This window comes from Myiozetetes cayanensis, unplaced genomic scaffold, assembly GCF_022539395.1.
Source record: "Myiozetetes cayanensis isolate MyiCay16 unplaced genomic scaffold, myiCay2020 scf5-8, whole genome shotgun sequence".
Taxonomy (NCBI): domain Eukaryota; kingdom Metazoa; phylum Chordata; class Aves; order Passeriformes; family Tyrannidae; genus Myiozetetes; species Myiozetetes cayanensis.
In genome coordinates, this window is record NW_026087742.1 from 83,148,933 (window position 1) to 83,163,294 (window position 14,362).

Sequence of the window (14,362 nt, forward strand, 5' to 3'; positions counted from 1 at the left end):
CTGCCCCTCTCCCCAGGCCAGTCTGTGGTACCTCCTTCAAAACAGGCTAAGCTGATAAATCTTGCCACCTTCTTCCCATCTGTGGTAGAGAGCAAGAATGCCCTTATGATATCCATTGAAAGCAATCAGAAAAAATGTAAGAATATTTCATTCTGGAAAGATGTATGCTACACTAGCAGCCTTGTTTCATCTTAGCAGGGAACTGTATTCATGTTACCACCGTTTTTTGAATACAAGAAAGAAGCAAAAATTCTGAGACAAATCTACAAGCATTTTTTGCTGTGTTTGTACCTAGTAAAACAGTAAAGGTGGAAAAGTTATTCCTTCCCATGCAAGGTAGATGCATCCTGTAAGACTGTGAGATTGGTAACACTTCTCAGCCTCACTTAGATGGCTGAGAAAATTCAGATCCCAAGCCTACAGTTTCAACAACTTCATTCTATGGAATTATTCGAGGTTGAAAATCACTCTCTTCTGGAAGTCCAGCGCAGGACTGGAAAAAATCACGTAAGCCTCTTTTAAGGTCTGAAAAGAGGATTTGAAATGGTAACGATTAGATCACAGGTACAGATAACAAGCAGCCGTTACTCAATCGAAAGCTCTATGCCTTTCATCTTTAACACTGTGAATCTAATTCTCCTTCGAAGGCTGTGGGTATCCAGTACAACAGGTTACTTACTATAGCTGAAACCATCTCTGTAGTTATGTTCATTATTTCTCAGATCTGCATTTTAGAAGTTCTGGAACCACTCCAAATATTTCTCATTTTAGCCATTCATACGTCATCATGAATAACATTTTATTTTCTAGGTAATGTTTTGTTTCAATAAAAAATTCTTAATTGCCTGAGATTCAGTCTGTATTTCTCAGCAAGAAGTAACACTACCTTAATATTTTAGCCTTGCTTTAAAAAGGTGCTAGGCTTTCACAGAGAGGCAAAAAAGGCAGGCAACATTTATCAGGCCTAGCAAATCAGAAATATAACTACCTATCATGTAGTAAGTAGAAGGGAAATGGCACAACTTTGACATTGCAGAAATTTTGATTGCTAGAAAATATCAGAATTTGAAGGAGAAACAAAAAATAAAAATAAAAAGAAGAAAAGTGTCTAAAATTATCCTAACCATGAATTTTTGTCCTACAATAATATCTGGATTTTATAAATATCAGCAAAAGCCAAAACTAGCAATGGATTGCTAAACAATACATAAAAAGCAGGCCTAATAATGGTACTATTGAGAGGATAACCTTCCATCAACATATAGACTATGGTAACAAGGGCAACAAGTAGCTTTTTAGATGAAGACAAAACCATTATTTGTACTTTCTTCTCTCCTCTCAAACAAAAATTTAAAAAAAAAATAATTAGAAGTGAATAACATAAAAAGTAAAACTGGGAAGAGGGGTCAGACACTCTGACAGACACTTTGGTAATATAATTTAAAGGATTTCCCTGCTCCCCAGTCTTGCTGGATTTATCGTAGTTACTTTGCTTAAGCATTAGCTTAATACTTGGTGTCTAAATCACAGGTAAAAATTAAAATGGCCAACTATTGAACTTGTCCACTTCTACAAAACACTTCTATGGGTTGCTTTAGTTTGTTTGGTTTTGTTGTTGGTTGTTGGTTTTTTTTTTTTTATTAAAATGATTGTGAAAGTGTCATACAGGCTTTTCATCTTGTTTCCCAAAAATATGGCACATTAACTTGACTAGAAGTCATGGCATCTACCTTTTCTCATATGTGATACAAACAGCTTTATCTGTTCATAGAAGACTCAGACTGTCATTTTGGCAAAGAGCTGCAATGCACCAGCCTGAGCATAAAGGATTTAAGTTATGCTTCTTGCAGAATCGGTTATTAACAGAATAAGTACGACTATTTTTTTTAATCTATAATATTTACAGTATTGCACTTTACTGCACCTAATTGCATTTCACTAAAATTAATGCTGCATCAGTATTATGCCTTAAAACGATACGTCCATCTTTGTTGTATAATTCATTCTTTCTACATCCTCTAAAACAGCAAGATTTTGATTCAAAGATCCAGGCATTTGGGAAAAAGAAATGAAAATCTGATCTCTTTCTATGGCTCAATGCATCTCTTAGTTCAGGTGATTCTGGCAAAACAGGTGCATTTCTTATTCTTCCCACCTTTCAAGTTAGCACTAACAATTAGCAAGTTCTAGTCTCCCTCTTTTTCTCCTTTCAAAGGACATAGCCATTTGAGACACACTTTTTTTTGTTATTGCTGCTTTTTTTTTTGAAAGAAAATAAGTAAAAAAAAAAAAACCTGCCTTGCCTCAGATCTGAAATTCCACATTTAAATTCAAACCAGTTCTGCAGCAGCAGCTCCTCAGTGATGGAAGAGATTCATGGCAGTGAAATAATACTGTTGTTGGCAACAAAGAAATGTCATCTTTAATGGAGACCAGCCCCAAGGATTTATTATTTATTATTATTACTATTTGTTTTGTTTAGTTTCGTTCTAATATATTTCTGATCTTCAAAACGTGTTTAGTTTGACACATGCACAAGGTAGCAAAACTGACAGCAGCAGATGACGTTATGCCGGAGCGATCACTTTTGCCAGGGTCAAAAATCCAAAGTGTCCCCAATGTTCACAGATTAACATAATTTAGAGATCGTTTCCTTTCTTTTTTTTTTTCTTTTTTTTCTCTTTTTGTGAATTTGTTTAAACTCTCTTTCCTCTCTCCTCCCACCTACTTTGTCCTCCGAGGAGTCTCTGACTCGTGAGTGCGCGTTTGCTGCGCGTGTGTGTGGATGTGTCCGCGGAGCGTCCCCACCGCGCCACGTCCGCGGCCGACGAGTCCCTGGGGGCGAGCGGGCGAGGAGAGCGGCCGGAGGGCGCAGCCGCCGAGCGCTCGCTGACCTCGGGAAAGGGGGAAAGAAACAAACAAACAAAAGAAAAAAAAAAGAAAGAAAAAGAAAAGAAAGAGAGAGAAGGCGGCAGGGAGGCCGGAGCGCTCGCTGCTGGCCCTGCGGCCGGGGAGGAGGAGTATGAGGAGGAGCGGGGGGAGCAGAGCGGCGGTCCGTGCGGGTCACACACACACGCCCGCCGCGGGCACCTGGGGCGCGGTGTGCTGGGGTGGGGGGGAGGCGCTCAGGTGAAGCGTGTCAGAGCCCCAGGGCCTCGGCGTGCTTGCGGGCCTTCAGCCTCAGGTCGGCGATGCTGGAGTTCTTGCTGTTGCTCTTGGCGGCAGCGGCCACCACGGCGGCGGCGGAGGCGGACTCGGCCAGGGAGGCGATGGGCAGCCCGAAGGGCGGCGGCGGGAACATCAGGTAGGGCGCGTGGGCCGCCAGGTGCGGGTGCAGGTGCGGGTGCGCGTGGGCCACGCCCTCCAGCTGCAGCTGCGCCTGGACCTGCGGCGACAGAGACACGGCGTCAGCCCCGGGGGCACGGTGATGGGCACGCAGCCCCCACCACACCCCACCCCGCCTCCACACTCCCCGGGAGCCCGGCGACCCTCCCCACCACGCCGCAGTCAGGGCGGTAAACCTCCAGCCCGCACTCAACCAGGGGCCCAGAGACACGCTTAGCTCTGCTGCTCGTGGCTTAAAATAAATAAATAAATAAATAAATAAATAAATAAATAAATAAATAAATAAATAAATAAATAGTATGAGGCCCAACGCACGGGCGCCAACAAGTGTTAAATAAATAATTTTTTAAAAAATTCTTTTTTCAGGTTTTTCTTTTTTTTTTTTTTTCCACGGATGTTTATTTATACCTTGCTAAAAACTCTTTGGCCATGGGTCCCTTCTATACCCGACTGGTGTTTGCTTTGGAGCTTTCTCGACCTACACAAACACATTGGGTTGACTGAGAGATTTCAGCTCCGGGTAGGTTTTCAGGGAGGAATGAGGGAGAGTTTATTTATGTATTTAATTATTTTGGTCCAAATATGTCTTTTAAAAATCAATACAATTAATCTGTCAGCTCCACGTGTCTCTGAGACAGAGAAGGTGGTGGAGGGTCCCTTTGGGCTGGGAAAAAATCAATTCCCCGATTAATTGACAAAAAAAAAAAAAAAAAAAAAAAAAAAAAGGGAGAGGTAGAGAGAGTTACAAGCGGCTAGAGGCGGGACGGAATTTTATCTCCCTCGTCCCGGTTTTCCCCATCGGCCTTCCCTGGGGGGCTGCGCCCCACTGGGGCATGGACCCAGGTCCCCCAGGGGCCTCGGCACCTGCACTCCACCCCTGCTTCTGTTCCAGCTGAGCATCTCAGTGGCAGAGCATCTGGGAGCAGCCTCCCCACCTCCGGGACGGCCTCGTCCACGGAAGAAGGACAGGTCTCAACAGCCTGCCTGGGACTGACTGAAGGGGAGAACGACAGTGCAAGGGTCCACACAGGTTTTCCCCGGATGGTTTCGCGCATCGGGTGGAAGACCCTTCTCCCGCAGCGCTGTCCTGCGCCAGGCGCTGACCAAAGCCCCCCGGGCGACTCGGGACCGAGACGATCCGTCCCCGCAGAGTGCGGGCGGGCTTGCCCGGGCGCTTCCCGCCCCGGGAAGGAGATGCGCCCCCGGGAGGACAGTTCGGTGTGTGGGCAGCCCTGGGGCCGCGTACCAGCTCATGATACCCCAGCCGAGGGGCTCTGAGCACCGGCGGCTCCTCCCGGGGCTGCGGGACCCCCGCGCTCGGCCCCCTACTCGGTCCCGAGGGGCGCTGAGCTCCGGAAAGCCGGGCGGGGGCTCCTCCACCAAGTTTTACAGCCTGTTTTAAATACGTGCCAACTTCTACATAAATGGCACTTGTAAACTTGTCCGGCTTCCTCCCGTGCAAACGAAAGGGGGTCGGAGCTTACTGGGGAAAAGTAAAATAAAACCAAAGCTAACTACCTGTTGGAAAGGCATCCTCAGGGCTCCCATATTCACATAAGGGGCTACTCTGCAGGCGTCTAAATGGCTGGCGGTTCCCAGGATCACACCTGCGGATAGAGACAGGGCCGGGTGAGCGACGAAGGTGCCCCGGGGTCCGCGGCCGACCCGTCCCGGCAGGCCCACGCCCCTAACCCACCTTTGTGCATCTGGTTTTCCTGCTTTCGGCACTTTGCTCTCCTGTTCTGGAACCATACCTGTAAAAAGAAAACGCAAACAAAACCAAAACAACAACAGAAAATGGAGGTGGCCTAGGAAGCTGCTAAGGAGCAAGCATTATCCCAGGGGCTGAGGATGGAGGGGCGAGGCGAGTGACTCTACACAACTTTGCTGAGGTCTCTCCTCGGGAGGAGCGGAGGGGGAATGCTCGGCCCCAGGTAGAGTGAACCCGTCTGTGTGCTGCAGTGGGGCTGTTTGGGGACCGAGGGGTGGGGGTGGGGGGGCGGTCCCTGCTCCTTGTGGTTTTTCAACTGAACCTAGGAGGTGGGAAGCGCCCTCGCAGCCGGGGAGACCTGGACCCGGCCGCTCCGCATCGAATCTCGGAAGCCCCCCTGTCCTCTGGACACGCAGGGGCGGGTTTTGTGCCACTCGTCTGGAGCGAGGGGCTGCTCCCACAAACACTGAAAATGAGACCACACGCAGGACGAGTGGGACCTTTACTCCCTTCCTAGTCACACCTTAAGCACCCCGGGGAACTGCCAGCGTGAGCCAGGTCAGACTCTAGGGTCTGGTCCCTAAAAGATCAGACCTCCTGCACTCTCCCGAGCTGGAATTGGAATCGATGATCTCCGACAAGACGAGAGACACGGAGTTTGCACAAAAGGGTCCGAACCATTTCCCATTCCCCAAATGTTAAAAGAAAACAAAATTCGCTACTACTGACTTCTTGACAGACAAGAGCAGCATCTTTTGCAGGCTGCGATGTAAAGAAGTGCTTATGTCCCTAAGCGAGAAACGCCTGTAATCCGATAATCCTGCCCCAATTCCAGCCGTTCTCACTCAAACAAGCGCAGAACTTGCAGTTGCCACTGCACCTCCCGTTCCTCTTTTCCAGGGGCATTTCAGACCTTCATTACTTTTCCCCTTCCGCACTGCTTGGTTAGCAGCTTTCCCCAAAGCATCGTCTGGCGCACGGACCAAAATGTTTTGCGGACCCCTGTCTCTACACCAAAATCTACCGAATATGGACAAACATTGACTTTCACCGCTGATAAAATCTTGTAGCTAAGTAAACACCTACAACCTTTGATGTTCTTGCACTTGCCAAGAGATCATACGGTTAATTAATACTAACTGCACTTCCTACATCAAATTTTCCCTTCAAGCTTTCTTCAATTGCCTTAATGATGGTCATTTACAACGGAGTAATTAGTGCAAAGAAAGGCTTCCGAAGGCATTAATTACCTCGGGTACCTCAGTGATTTTCTTAAGTAGGAATTGGCCTTCTCTGATTTAGAGCGCCATTCTTCCTGCCTAGGGTGTCCGTGGGGGGAGCGCGCAGCAGACGACTGTGGAGCGCCACGGCTGCGGACAGACCAAGGGACGGACAGACCGACCCACCCACGGGTCCCGGTCCCTGACGGCTGTCGCCAGCGCAGCCCTCCCCGCGCTAATCGGGCATCGCTGCCGCCTCGCTGCCCTGTACAGCACAGCGCGGCACAAGCTTACTTTTCCCTACCAGCAATACGCAAATATCAACAAGATGCATCGATTCTCCTTTTAACCGGACCGTTAGGGGTTTATATACATACATATATTTAAATATGAGCATGCAAAATATTATCAAGCCTGTAGCGACAATAATACACTTTTTGACGGTTGTAAATCCTTGCAGGAAATCTCCTTGTGTGTGTTCCCCACGCCCCCCCGCCTCGCCATAGCAGTGTAAATTGTCAGAAGGAATTTAAGCAGCGTTTAAACAACTTCTCTTGCAAATCAGAACATCTTTCAAACCGAAATTATATTTAAATCTGGAAAACGAAGTGCCCTTTCCCTTCAGCTACGAAAAAATAAGGTTATGAGGAATAAAAGTGATGAATTAGCCACTGCGTTAAGCGATAATAAATCAGGCTTGGTGTGATTCGCGATCAATTCCAATTAGTCATGAATATGCTAAGTAAAGCACAGTACACTGTTTTAGACAGTTATTTCTTCATTAAGGATCACTCAGTGATTTCTTTCACAAATGCTCTAATCTGATTTCCTTTTGATTTCCATTACAGACAGTGAATAATGACATTTAATTTAGCCCTGCACCATAAACCCAAAGATATTTGTTGTAATTGAATTACTGCCTGCTCCTCACTATGGTCTCATAACTTTCAATTATAACCCTGACAGCTGGGTGATATGAGTTTCCAGTACAACACTAAAAATAAAAGGTTAATAAGGACTAGCTACCATAGGAGCTTCAATTTATTTACAGCAAATTTCCACACTAAATTGAAACTATATCCTTTAGCAGCAAGGCACAAGAGGTTCAGATAGGAATTAGAGAACAATTCTGAAAGTATTGGGGAAAAAAACACCTTTTCATTTCCCCCCCTTTTTTTTTCTACTTCCATTTTTTGATGGATATCAACTCTCTGCTTATTTCCTATTTAATTATCCATTTTTCCTCTTTCTCTCTTTATTTTATTTATAGTTTTATTTTTAGCATGAAAACCCTTTTTATAAGATTATTGAATTTGGGGGGGGTATATTTCTCATAATCTCATGCTGATTTTTGTTGTTGTTGTTGTTGTGCTAAGATCTGTAAGCACTTGAAGCACCAATTTTCCTGTAACTATGAACATCCAGTTAAGGTGCTCCTCAGTAATAAAGTACTTGAAAGAAAGAGTGCAGAATTCAATTACAAGTAATTTATTTTTATAGAAACAGTACATCAAGGCCTTGGAAAGATATTACAGAGCCCAAGTAAGAAGACCCGGGAAGATGACATAAGAGTTGATGTCCCCTTCAGCAAAAGTTTAATCTTTTCATTAATTTATATGGTGTGGTTAGATCAATCTTCCAGGAGAAAGTCGGCCAGCAGCACTCTGAACCCCTGCAATATTCCCTGCAAGCTGTCCTTCCTCAGGCATATGCCTGGCACCATCCCTTGCCCATCTCAGTTTGTACTGAGAAACACATGAGTTCAGGGAAGAATAGAGCCTTCGGGGGAAAAAAGGGGGAAAAAAAAAAGAAAAAGAAAAAAAAACTCACCCACGAAAACAACCTAGGTACTCCATTTAATTCAGAATATACCTCCAGGAGACATTGTTTAAAGCGAGATGGTGGCTTGCTTGGGCAAAGGCTGGCTGAGCGGTGTACTGTCTGTTTGCTTTCCACGGTTAAGGAGGGGGCCAAACAGATCCCGCTCCCCACCCCGGCTTGGGGCCATATTTCTTAACTTCCCGCTGTGCCCTAGGGGTTAGATCGGGCATGGAGGCCTCCACCTATGCCCAAAGAGCCATCCCCGTGCCTATGTGTACCCACCCACCCACACCTATGGGCAGATATACATATACATGGGCATATCTTATCTCCAAGGTGTGAAGGCGTTTTGTTCAGTGGTGGGGTTGCCTTGGTGACTTTTTCTTCTTGCGTTTGAGCTTGGTTTGTGTCTGTTAGGCCAAGCAAGAATTTTAACACAAGAAGAGATTTCTTTCGCATTTTTCCTGCTCTCTGCCTACTCGGAGAGCCACAGGTTGATCTTACTAATTATTTCTAGATAATTGGGGAGGGGGGGTAATTTTTGGGGGGAGCAGGAGGGCTGATTTGTTTTTTTTTTTAATATGACATCTGTATATCTGTTTTGTGGAAGCATCCCCTAGTTGTATTGGGGGAAGAGGAGGTATTCTTCCTCTGCAACAAACCAAAAATCGGATTTTAAAATAATCAGTGTGGAGCCACCCAAACAGACAGCTCTGGTGGCCCCAGAACTATAGCACCCGGATCTATTTTCAAGATTTCGAAGTCTAATTGACATTTAGCTGTTTCTGAAGCGGGGTGGGAGGGACGGGGGGAACCTCCACCAGATGGGGTGCCATGCATTCATACGCTTGCTGCGCGAATCAGAGCAGGCACCTTTCCCCCGGCTCTGGCTAATCCCGTCCCTCAGCACCCAAACCGTCTAGCCTTATTCATGGCGATTGTTTTCTGGGCCTTTTTTTTTTTTTTTTTTTTTTTCCCCACAACGGCCCAATAAAATAAAAAGGAGAGAAGAAAGTGAGGATTAAGGGAGAGTTAATGGCACGTTTGCAAGGAAAAAAATAATCCAGAAAAATGCAGTTGTTCAGTTCTTAGAGACTTGTCAACACTATCACCACCCAATAACGGTAACCTCCCCCTCCTCCCACCCCCAAAAAAAAATTAAAAAAAAAAAAGTTAAACCAGATTCCTAGGAAACGCAAGGCAAGGATAGATATACCCTGAGTGGAATTACTGTTGGGCAGAACAGTTACAGAGGAGTTGCAAACAGATTCCCCATCACATGTGTCGCCTCTGCCTTCACCTCCCCGCTTTGCATGAAACGGGGCACTGTGCTAGGGTCCTCTGGCAATTAGTAAGTGAGGTGAGGACATTTCCAGGAACAGAGCCTTTCTCTTACCTGAACCCTAGCTTCAGACAAACCCAGCCTCTGGCTTAGTTCCTCCCTCATGAAGGCATCCGGATAGTGAGTCTCATCAAAAAGTCTTTCCAGCTCATTCAGCTGCTCTAGTGTGAAATTGGTTCTGCTTCTCCTTTGTTTAAGCTTGGTCTGTCCATCTTCATCTTCTGACTTCACATCTTCCCTCTTCTCTTTGCACTCGTAGATCCCTGTCGGGAGGGAGAAGAGGAAAACGACATTGAAGCTCCCCTCACACCTCTCCGAAGTTCTCTTCCCCTCTCTTCGTCCCCAAACTTAGCACAACCTGCGGGGGCAGCCGGCGAGCGGGCGGGGTGTCCCCGGGCCTGCCCCGGCGGGGCGAGAGGGACTGGGGGACACAGCTGGGGGTCCCCAGGCCAGGCTAAGCCCCGCTGCAGGCTCCGCGCTGGGCAGGGGGCACCTCGCCCGAGGGCCGGAGGGAGGAAGGGAGCCTCGCTGCTTTGCATGTCTGAAGCACTTCAGAAAAACTATACAGATAAATATAATTTTATTTTCTTTACAGGGTTAGGAGGAAGCCGTGCCGCCGGTTGGAACGGGCAGGTCTGGGAAAGGGTTGGGAGGAAAACCGCCGGCGTCCTGATACCTCCGGGCGGTGGGAAGAGGTGGGGGAAGGGGGCTTCTCCGTCGACGTTTTTTTCCCAAGGTAAAGAGAGTTATGCAAGAAGCTCCCCACTGCCTTCATGGTAAAGCCACGGTGAAAGTATTTGCCCCTTTAAATAAACTTTTCTTGGGCCGGAGACCAAGGGGTCTCCCTCTTATCACCCCTTCCCCTAAAATACTTGCCAGCGGCTCGAAACCTCTGTGGTGGAGGGCCCGCGTGGCCCTGCACGGGGCAACAGAATCAAGAGCCATAGATGCCCCCCAGCCTCTCCAAAAGAGCAGGAACCCTCCCAGCCTTCATGGAGTCCAGCGGGGCTTGGGGAGAGTTTGCGACCGGAGTTGTGCGTGCTTGTCCGGAGCAGAGGGCGGGAGGGCTAGGGGGGCAGTGGGTATAACAGTACTCCGTTTTTTGTCTTGGGGAAGGGGATTTATTTTGCTTTGGCAAATTATTTCCTACTTTTTTAGTATTATTATTATTATTTCCCCATTTTCCTTCATACCAAAAGGCCTAGGGCACTGTTCCTCTTTTATATCCGGCTAACGAAAAGAGGAAGAGCAACGGACTCTGCCATAGGCTGAACCGGTTCCCCGGGATCCCCTGCCTGCCTGGGGCGCCCCGTCGGGTGTGCATCCAGCGCGGGCACCGGCAGGGTCCCGGGACGAGCCTGTTCTCACTACCTCTTTTGTCCTGCTTCACCTTCTGGGTGGTGTGGAGTTGGGGGGGAGTCGCAGCTGCGATCTCGAATTAAATCCGTTTTCCCTCACCAAATACACATATATTATATGCATATGTATTTGTATACACACAAAAACATGTGCATGCACACATATTAGCCTATATACTTAGGAGCATCCCAAAATGCAAAGATAAACTGCAGATCGTAAATTAATTAGACGTCATAGAGCATCCTGAACTGCATCTGGGCTTAAGTAAGGCCGGACCCAAAAGGAAGTGCTCGTTTTCACTTCCAAAACGAAAACTGTCCCTGGCCGTGATCGTCCTCCGGGCTGATACCCGCTGCACAAAAATTTGGGTAGGGTCTGGCCTCCAGTGAGGGGTGTGTTTGCTGGTTGGTTTTAATGGCGTTTTGTTCGCATTTCTCCTGTAAGGGGAATCCCTATGAAAAGACGAGGGTGCCAACCCAGGAAATGTCTAGGGAAAATCAGGCGCGTTCATAAGCTGTCTCTTTTCCGAAGCTACAGCATGTCCGTGATAGGTATAAAATATTAACTAGCATATCGGTGGGACTGGAATCACACGCTGGAATCAGTTGAAATTAGACTGAAACCTGGTATGAATTTAAACTGTCACAAGCATCTCAGCTCTTTCCAACTCCTCCCTTCCATCCCCACCCCCAGTCCCTCTCCGTAGATCAGATTAGCTAAACATACAAGCCAGAATTTCGATTCAGGGGGAAAAGAGAGAGTAACAGGGGGGCTTTTTTTATTTTTTTCGTTCGTTCCCATTCTATTTTTTCTTCCTGAAGCATGCCCTGTTTTCATTTTTTAAAGTCATCTCCTGACGAAACGATTCCTCTAAACTGAACCCTCTCATTTTGCAGTCTCTCGATCAGAGAAGAAAAATAAGCAGCACCGAGTGGCACTGGCTTTTGCAGAAATACGGATACTCGGATATGTGATTATACCCCATTCTTCTGTTTGGGGAGGGGGATAGAAAAGAGTAGGATATTAAATAAACGTTTAGGCTGTAAATTAAATCGCCCAATGTTATATTAAACAAGATCAAACAGTAGGAAACAGCTGAAAGGCTGCTAGTTGTTCCCCAACCTATTAACCGGGTTTTATTACCCTAAAGTAGCCAGTAGCTCCCCAGGCAGGTCCACCTGTCTAACTTGCCTAGAGACACTTTCTCAACTTTCTAATCCCCCCGCCTTCTTATTCTTTCCTTCCCCTGCGAGCCTGTGCGGATTTTTTAGCTTGGCTTCCTTTAAAAATATTTTGGTTTTAATTTAATTTTCTTTCCACTAAGAGAAGGAATGGCGTTTTGCCTCTCGGGTGCAGTGCTGCTTTGGCCCAGGTGAGAAGAGAGGTAGGGGACCGAGGGCCCTGGCGGCCGGGCCCGATGGTGGCTCTCGCCGCAGGGATGCTCTGTCTCACCGGGCCCGTGCCGCTGCCCGACAGCCAGGCTCTTCTCTTCCTTCGCCTCTCCGGCCGGAGCCTTTGAGTAGGACATGGTGACCGGCACAAGACAAAATGTTCAGGGAGAGCCTCTCCACAGCCCTCTTTCTCCTAAAAGCAGCAGCAGCATCCCGATGGCCCGGAAGCAGGAAGAACAGGTCTCCTTAGGCATTAAAACTCCCCGGACAAGGTTTCCTCGTACAAAAATATACAGATAGACAAAAACGTCTGACGTCCTGCGCTGCCCCCTTCCCCGAGGCGAGTGAATGCCTAACGCACCGGATCGATTTCGGATGTGAACGGGGGCTGGCGGGGGGGCAGGACCGAAGTTGTGACTTATTTTTCACGGCTACGCTCACGTTTTGCATGCAGGAGTACGTGTTTCTAAGCGTATGTTCCCGCCGCTGCGGGAGGGAGGTGGCCGGAGGAGGGAGGCAGGATGCAGGAGGCGATCCCACTCGCCCCGCCGGGGCCGGGACCGGGGCCGCGGTGACCGATTCGCCCCCGCTGTGGAAAGCCAGGAACTACCGGGAAGGGGGTCTGGGCTGCCAGCGGGAATCGCGGGGCCAAGGGCTCCCAACCCCGCTCTTACCTTCCGCCGTCCTGCCCGTGTTGAACTCTTTCAGTTTGTCCTTGTCGCTCTCTACGTGGTCTTTGAAAAGATGCACCGGGCAATGGTTGGTGCTTTCGGTCATGTCCTGTAGGTTAGAGTCAGAGTTTCCAAGCTCCCTAGAGCGAGCCAACCCACTCTCCAAAACTTCCCTGTACGTGATCGTCTCCTTCTTGTTGCTGCTGCCACTGCCGCTGCTGCTCTCTTTGCTTTTCTGGTCAAAAGATTTGGATACAAAAGCCGTAAGTTCTTCCATGGCTGCCCGATGATCTTATCCACAGAGATCCACTTGTTTTCAATCGGAGATGTGGCCGTCCTCTGCACGCTGTTTTTGCACGTAGAAGATGGGCTGTATAGGGTTAGATCACTCCTGCTGTTATTTATGCCTTTCAATTTGAGATCACACTATTTATACATGGCTACCTCAGCCCAACCCCCAGCTCTCCCTGTCTCCAGCAATTACTGACTGCTCCATAGTCGCAGGCGGACTCCGAGCAGCTATCTCCCCCACCTCAGTCCAGCAATTGGCTTTCTTTTCATTTCATCACTCTTTGGCATCTTTGCACCTTGATTTAGGGAGGCAAAGAGGCAACAGTGAAAAAGAGGGGGAGAGAGAGAGGGAGAGAGGAATAAAAGCGAGGGAGGGGGGAAGACGAAAACATGAAAATAGGTATCTGCATTCTGTAAATGGGTTGCAGAAATGAAAGTCGAGGAAGACTTAATTGATTATAAGGACATCCTGTGCGTGGCAACACTGTGAGTAAAAACGGACCCACAGCTAATCAAATAACTGTGCTCCTGCAATTAAATGTATCGCTGTCAAGAGGAAAAGAAAATGAGTGTTCAATAAAAAAGGTAATGAATAAAACGCCGGAGATGTGCATTTGTTGTAATCATTGGAAATTTTACCTGATTTGCTATTTAGCTAATTTGTCTTAATTAAATGGTCAAAAAAACCCTCAAAAAACCGGCGAAACAAAAATGCTGTTTTAAAAGTGCTGCCTGTTCTGGCTGAGGGTGGCTGAGTGGGTGTGCGGAGGGGGACGTGTGCTGCAGCTAAACAAGTTGCGAGGTGCCTCGGAGATCTGTGTCGGTGTGTTCGGAGGATTTGGAGGGGATTGCTTAGCCAGAGGGGTGGGGGGTATCCGTAGATAGGGGGTCTCTCCAGATGCGTGTAAACATTGCAGGATCTGTTTTCTTGTTTACTGTTATTATGTTATCTCAAGATTTTGTAGGGAAAAACTAAAATCTAAAATGTTTATTTGGATGTCGAGTTATCCATTTGCATGCAGCAGGAGGGTAATTTGTTAACATGGGAGTTTTACACGACAAATAGAGCATTATACCGTTCTTTTTGTTGTTGTTGTTGTTGTTTTTCCCCAACGAGAACGAGACATATCCTGCTGGATCTAACATAGAACTGGCAATAATTTCCCCAGTTTGTTCTTGGTAGGCGTAGGCTGCAGTTATTTCTGTTATAC

The 14,362-nt window shown here is 47.4% G+C and overlaps 1 protein-coding gene across 1 annotated transcript; it reads right to left on the minus strand.

Annotated features, from left to right (window-relative positions):
* Positions 1 to 3,134: 3,134 nt before the first annotated feature.
* On the minus strand, positions 3,135 to 13,266 carry SHOX (short stature homeobox). The gene is made up of 5 exons (XM_050333014.1): positions 12,864 to 13,266; positions 9,494 to 9,702; positions 5,042 to 5,099; positions 4,864 to 4,952; positions 3,135 to 3,385 (listed from the first exon to the last, which is right to left on the minus strand). The coding sequence occupies exons 1-5, from the start codon at positions 13,135 to 13,137 to the stop codon at positions 3,140 to 3,142; spliced, it is 876 nt and encodes a 291-aa protein (XP_050188971.1). The 5' UTR covers positions 13,138 to 13,266; the 3' UTR covers positions 3,135 to 3,139.
* Between the last annotated feature and the right edge of the window lie 1,096 nt (positions 13,267 to 14,362).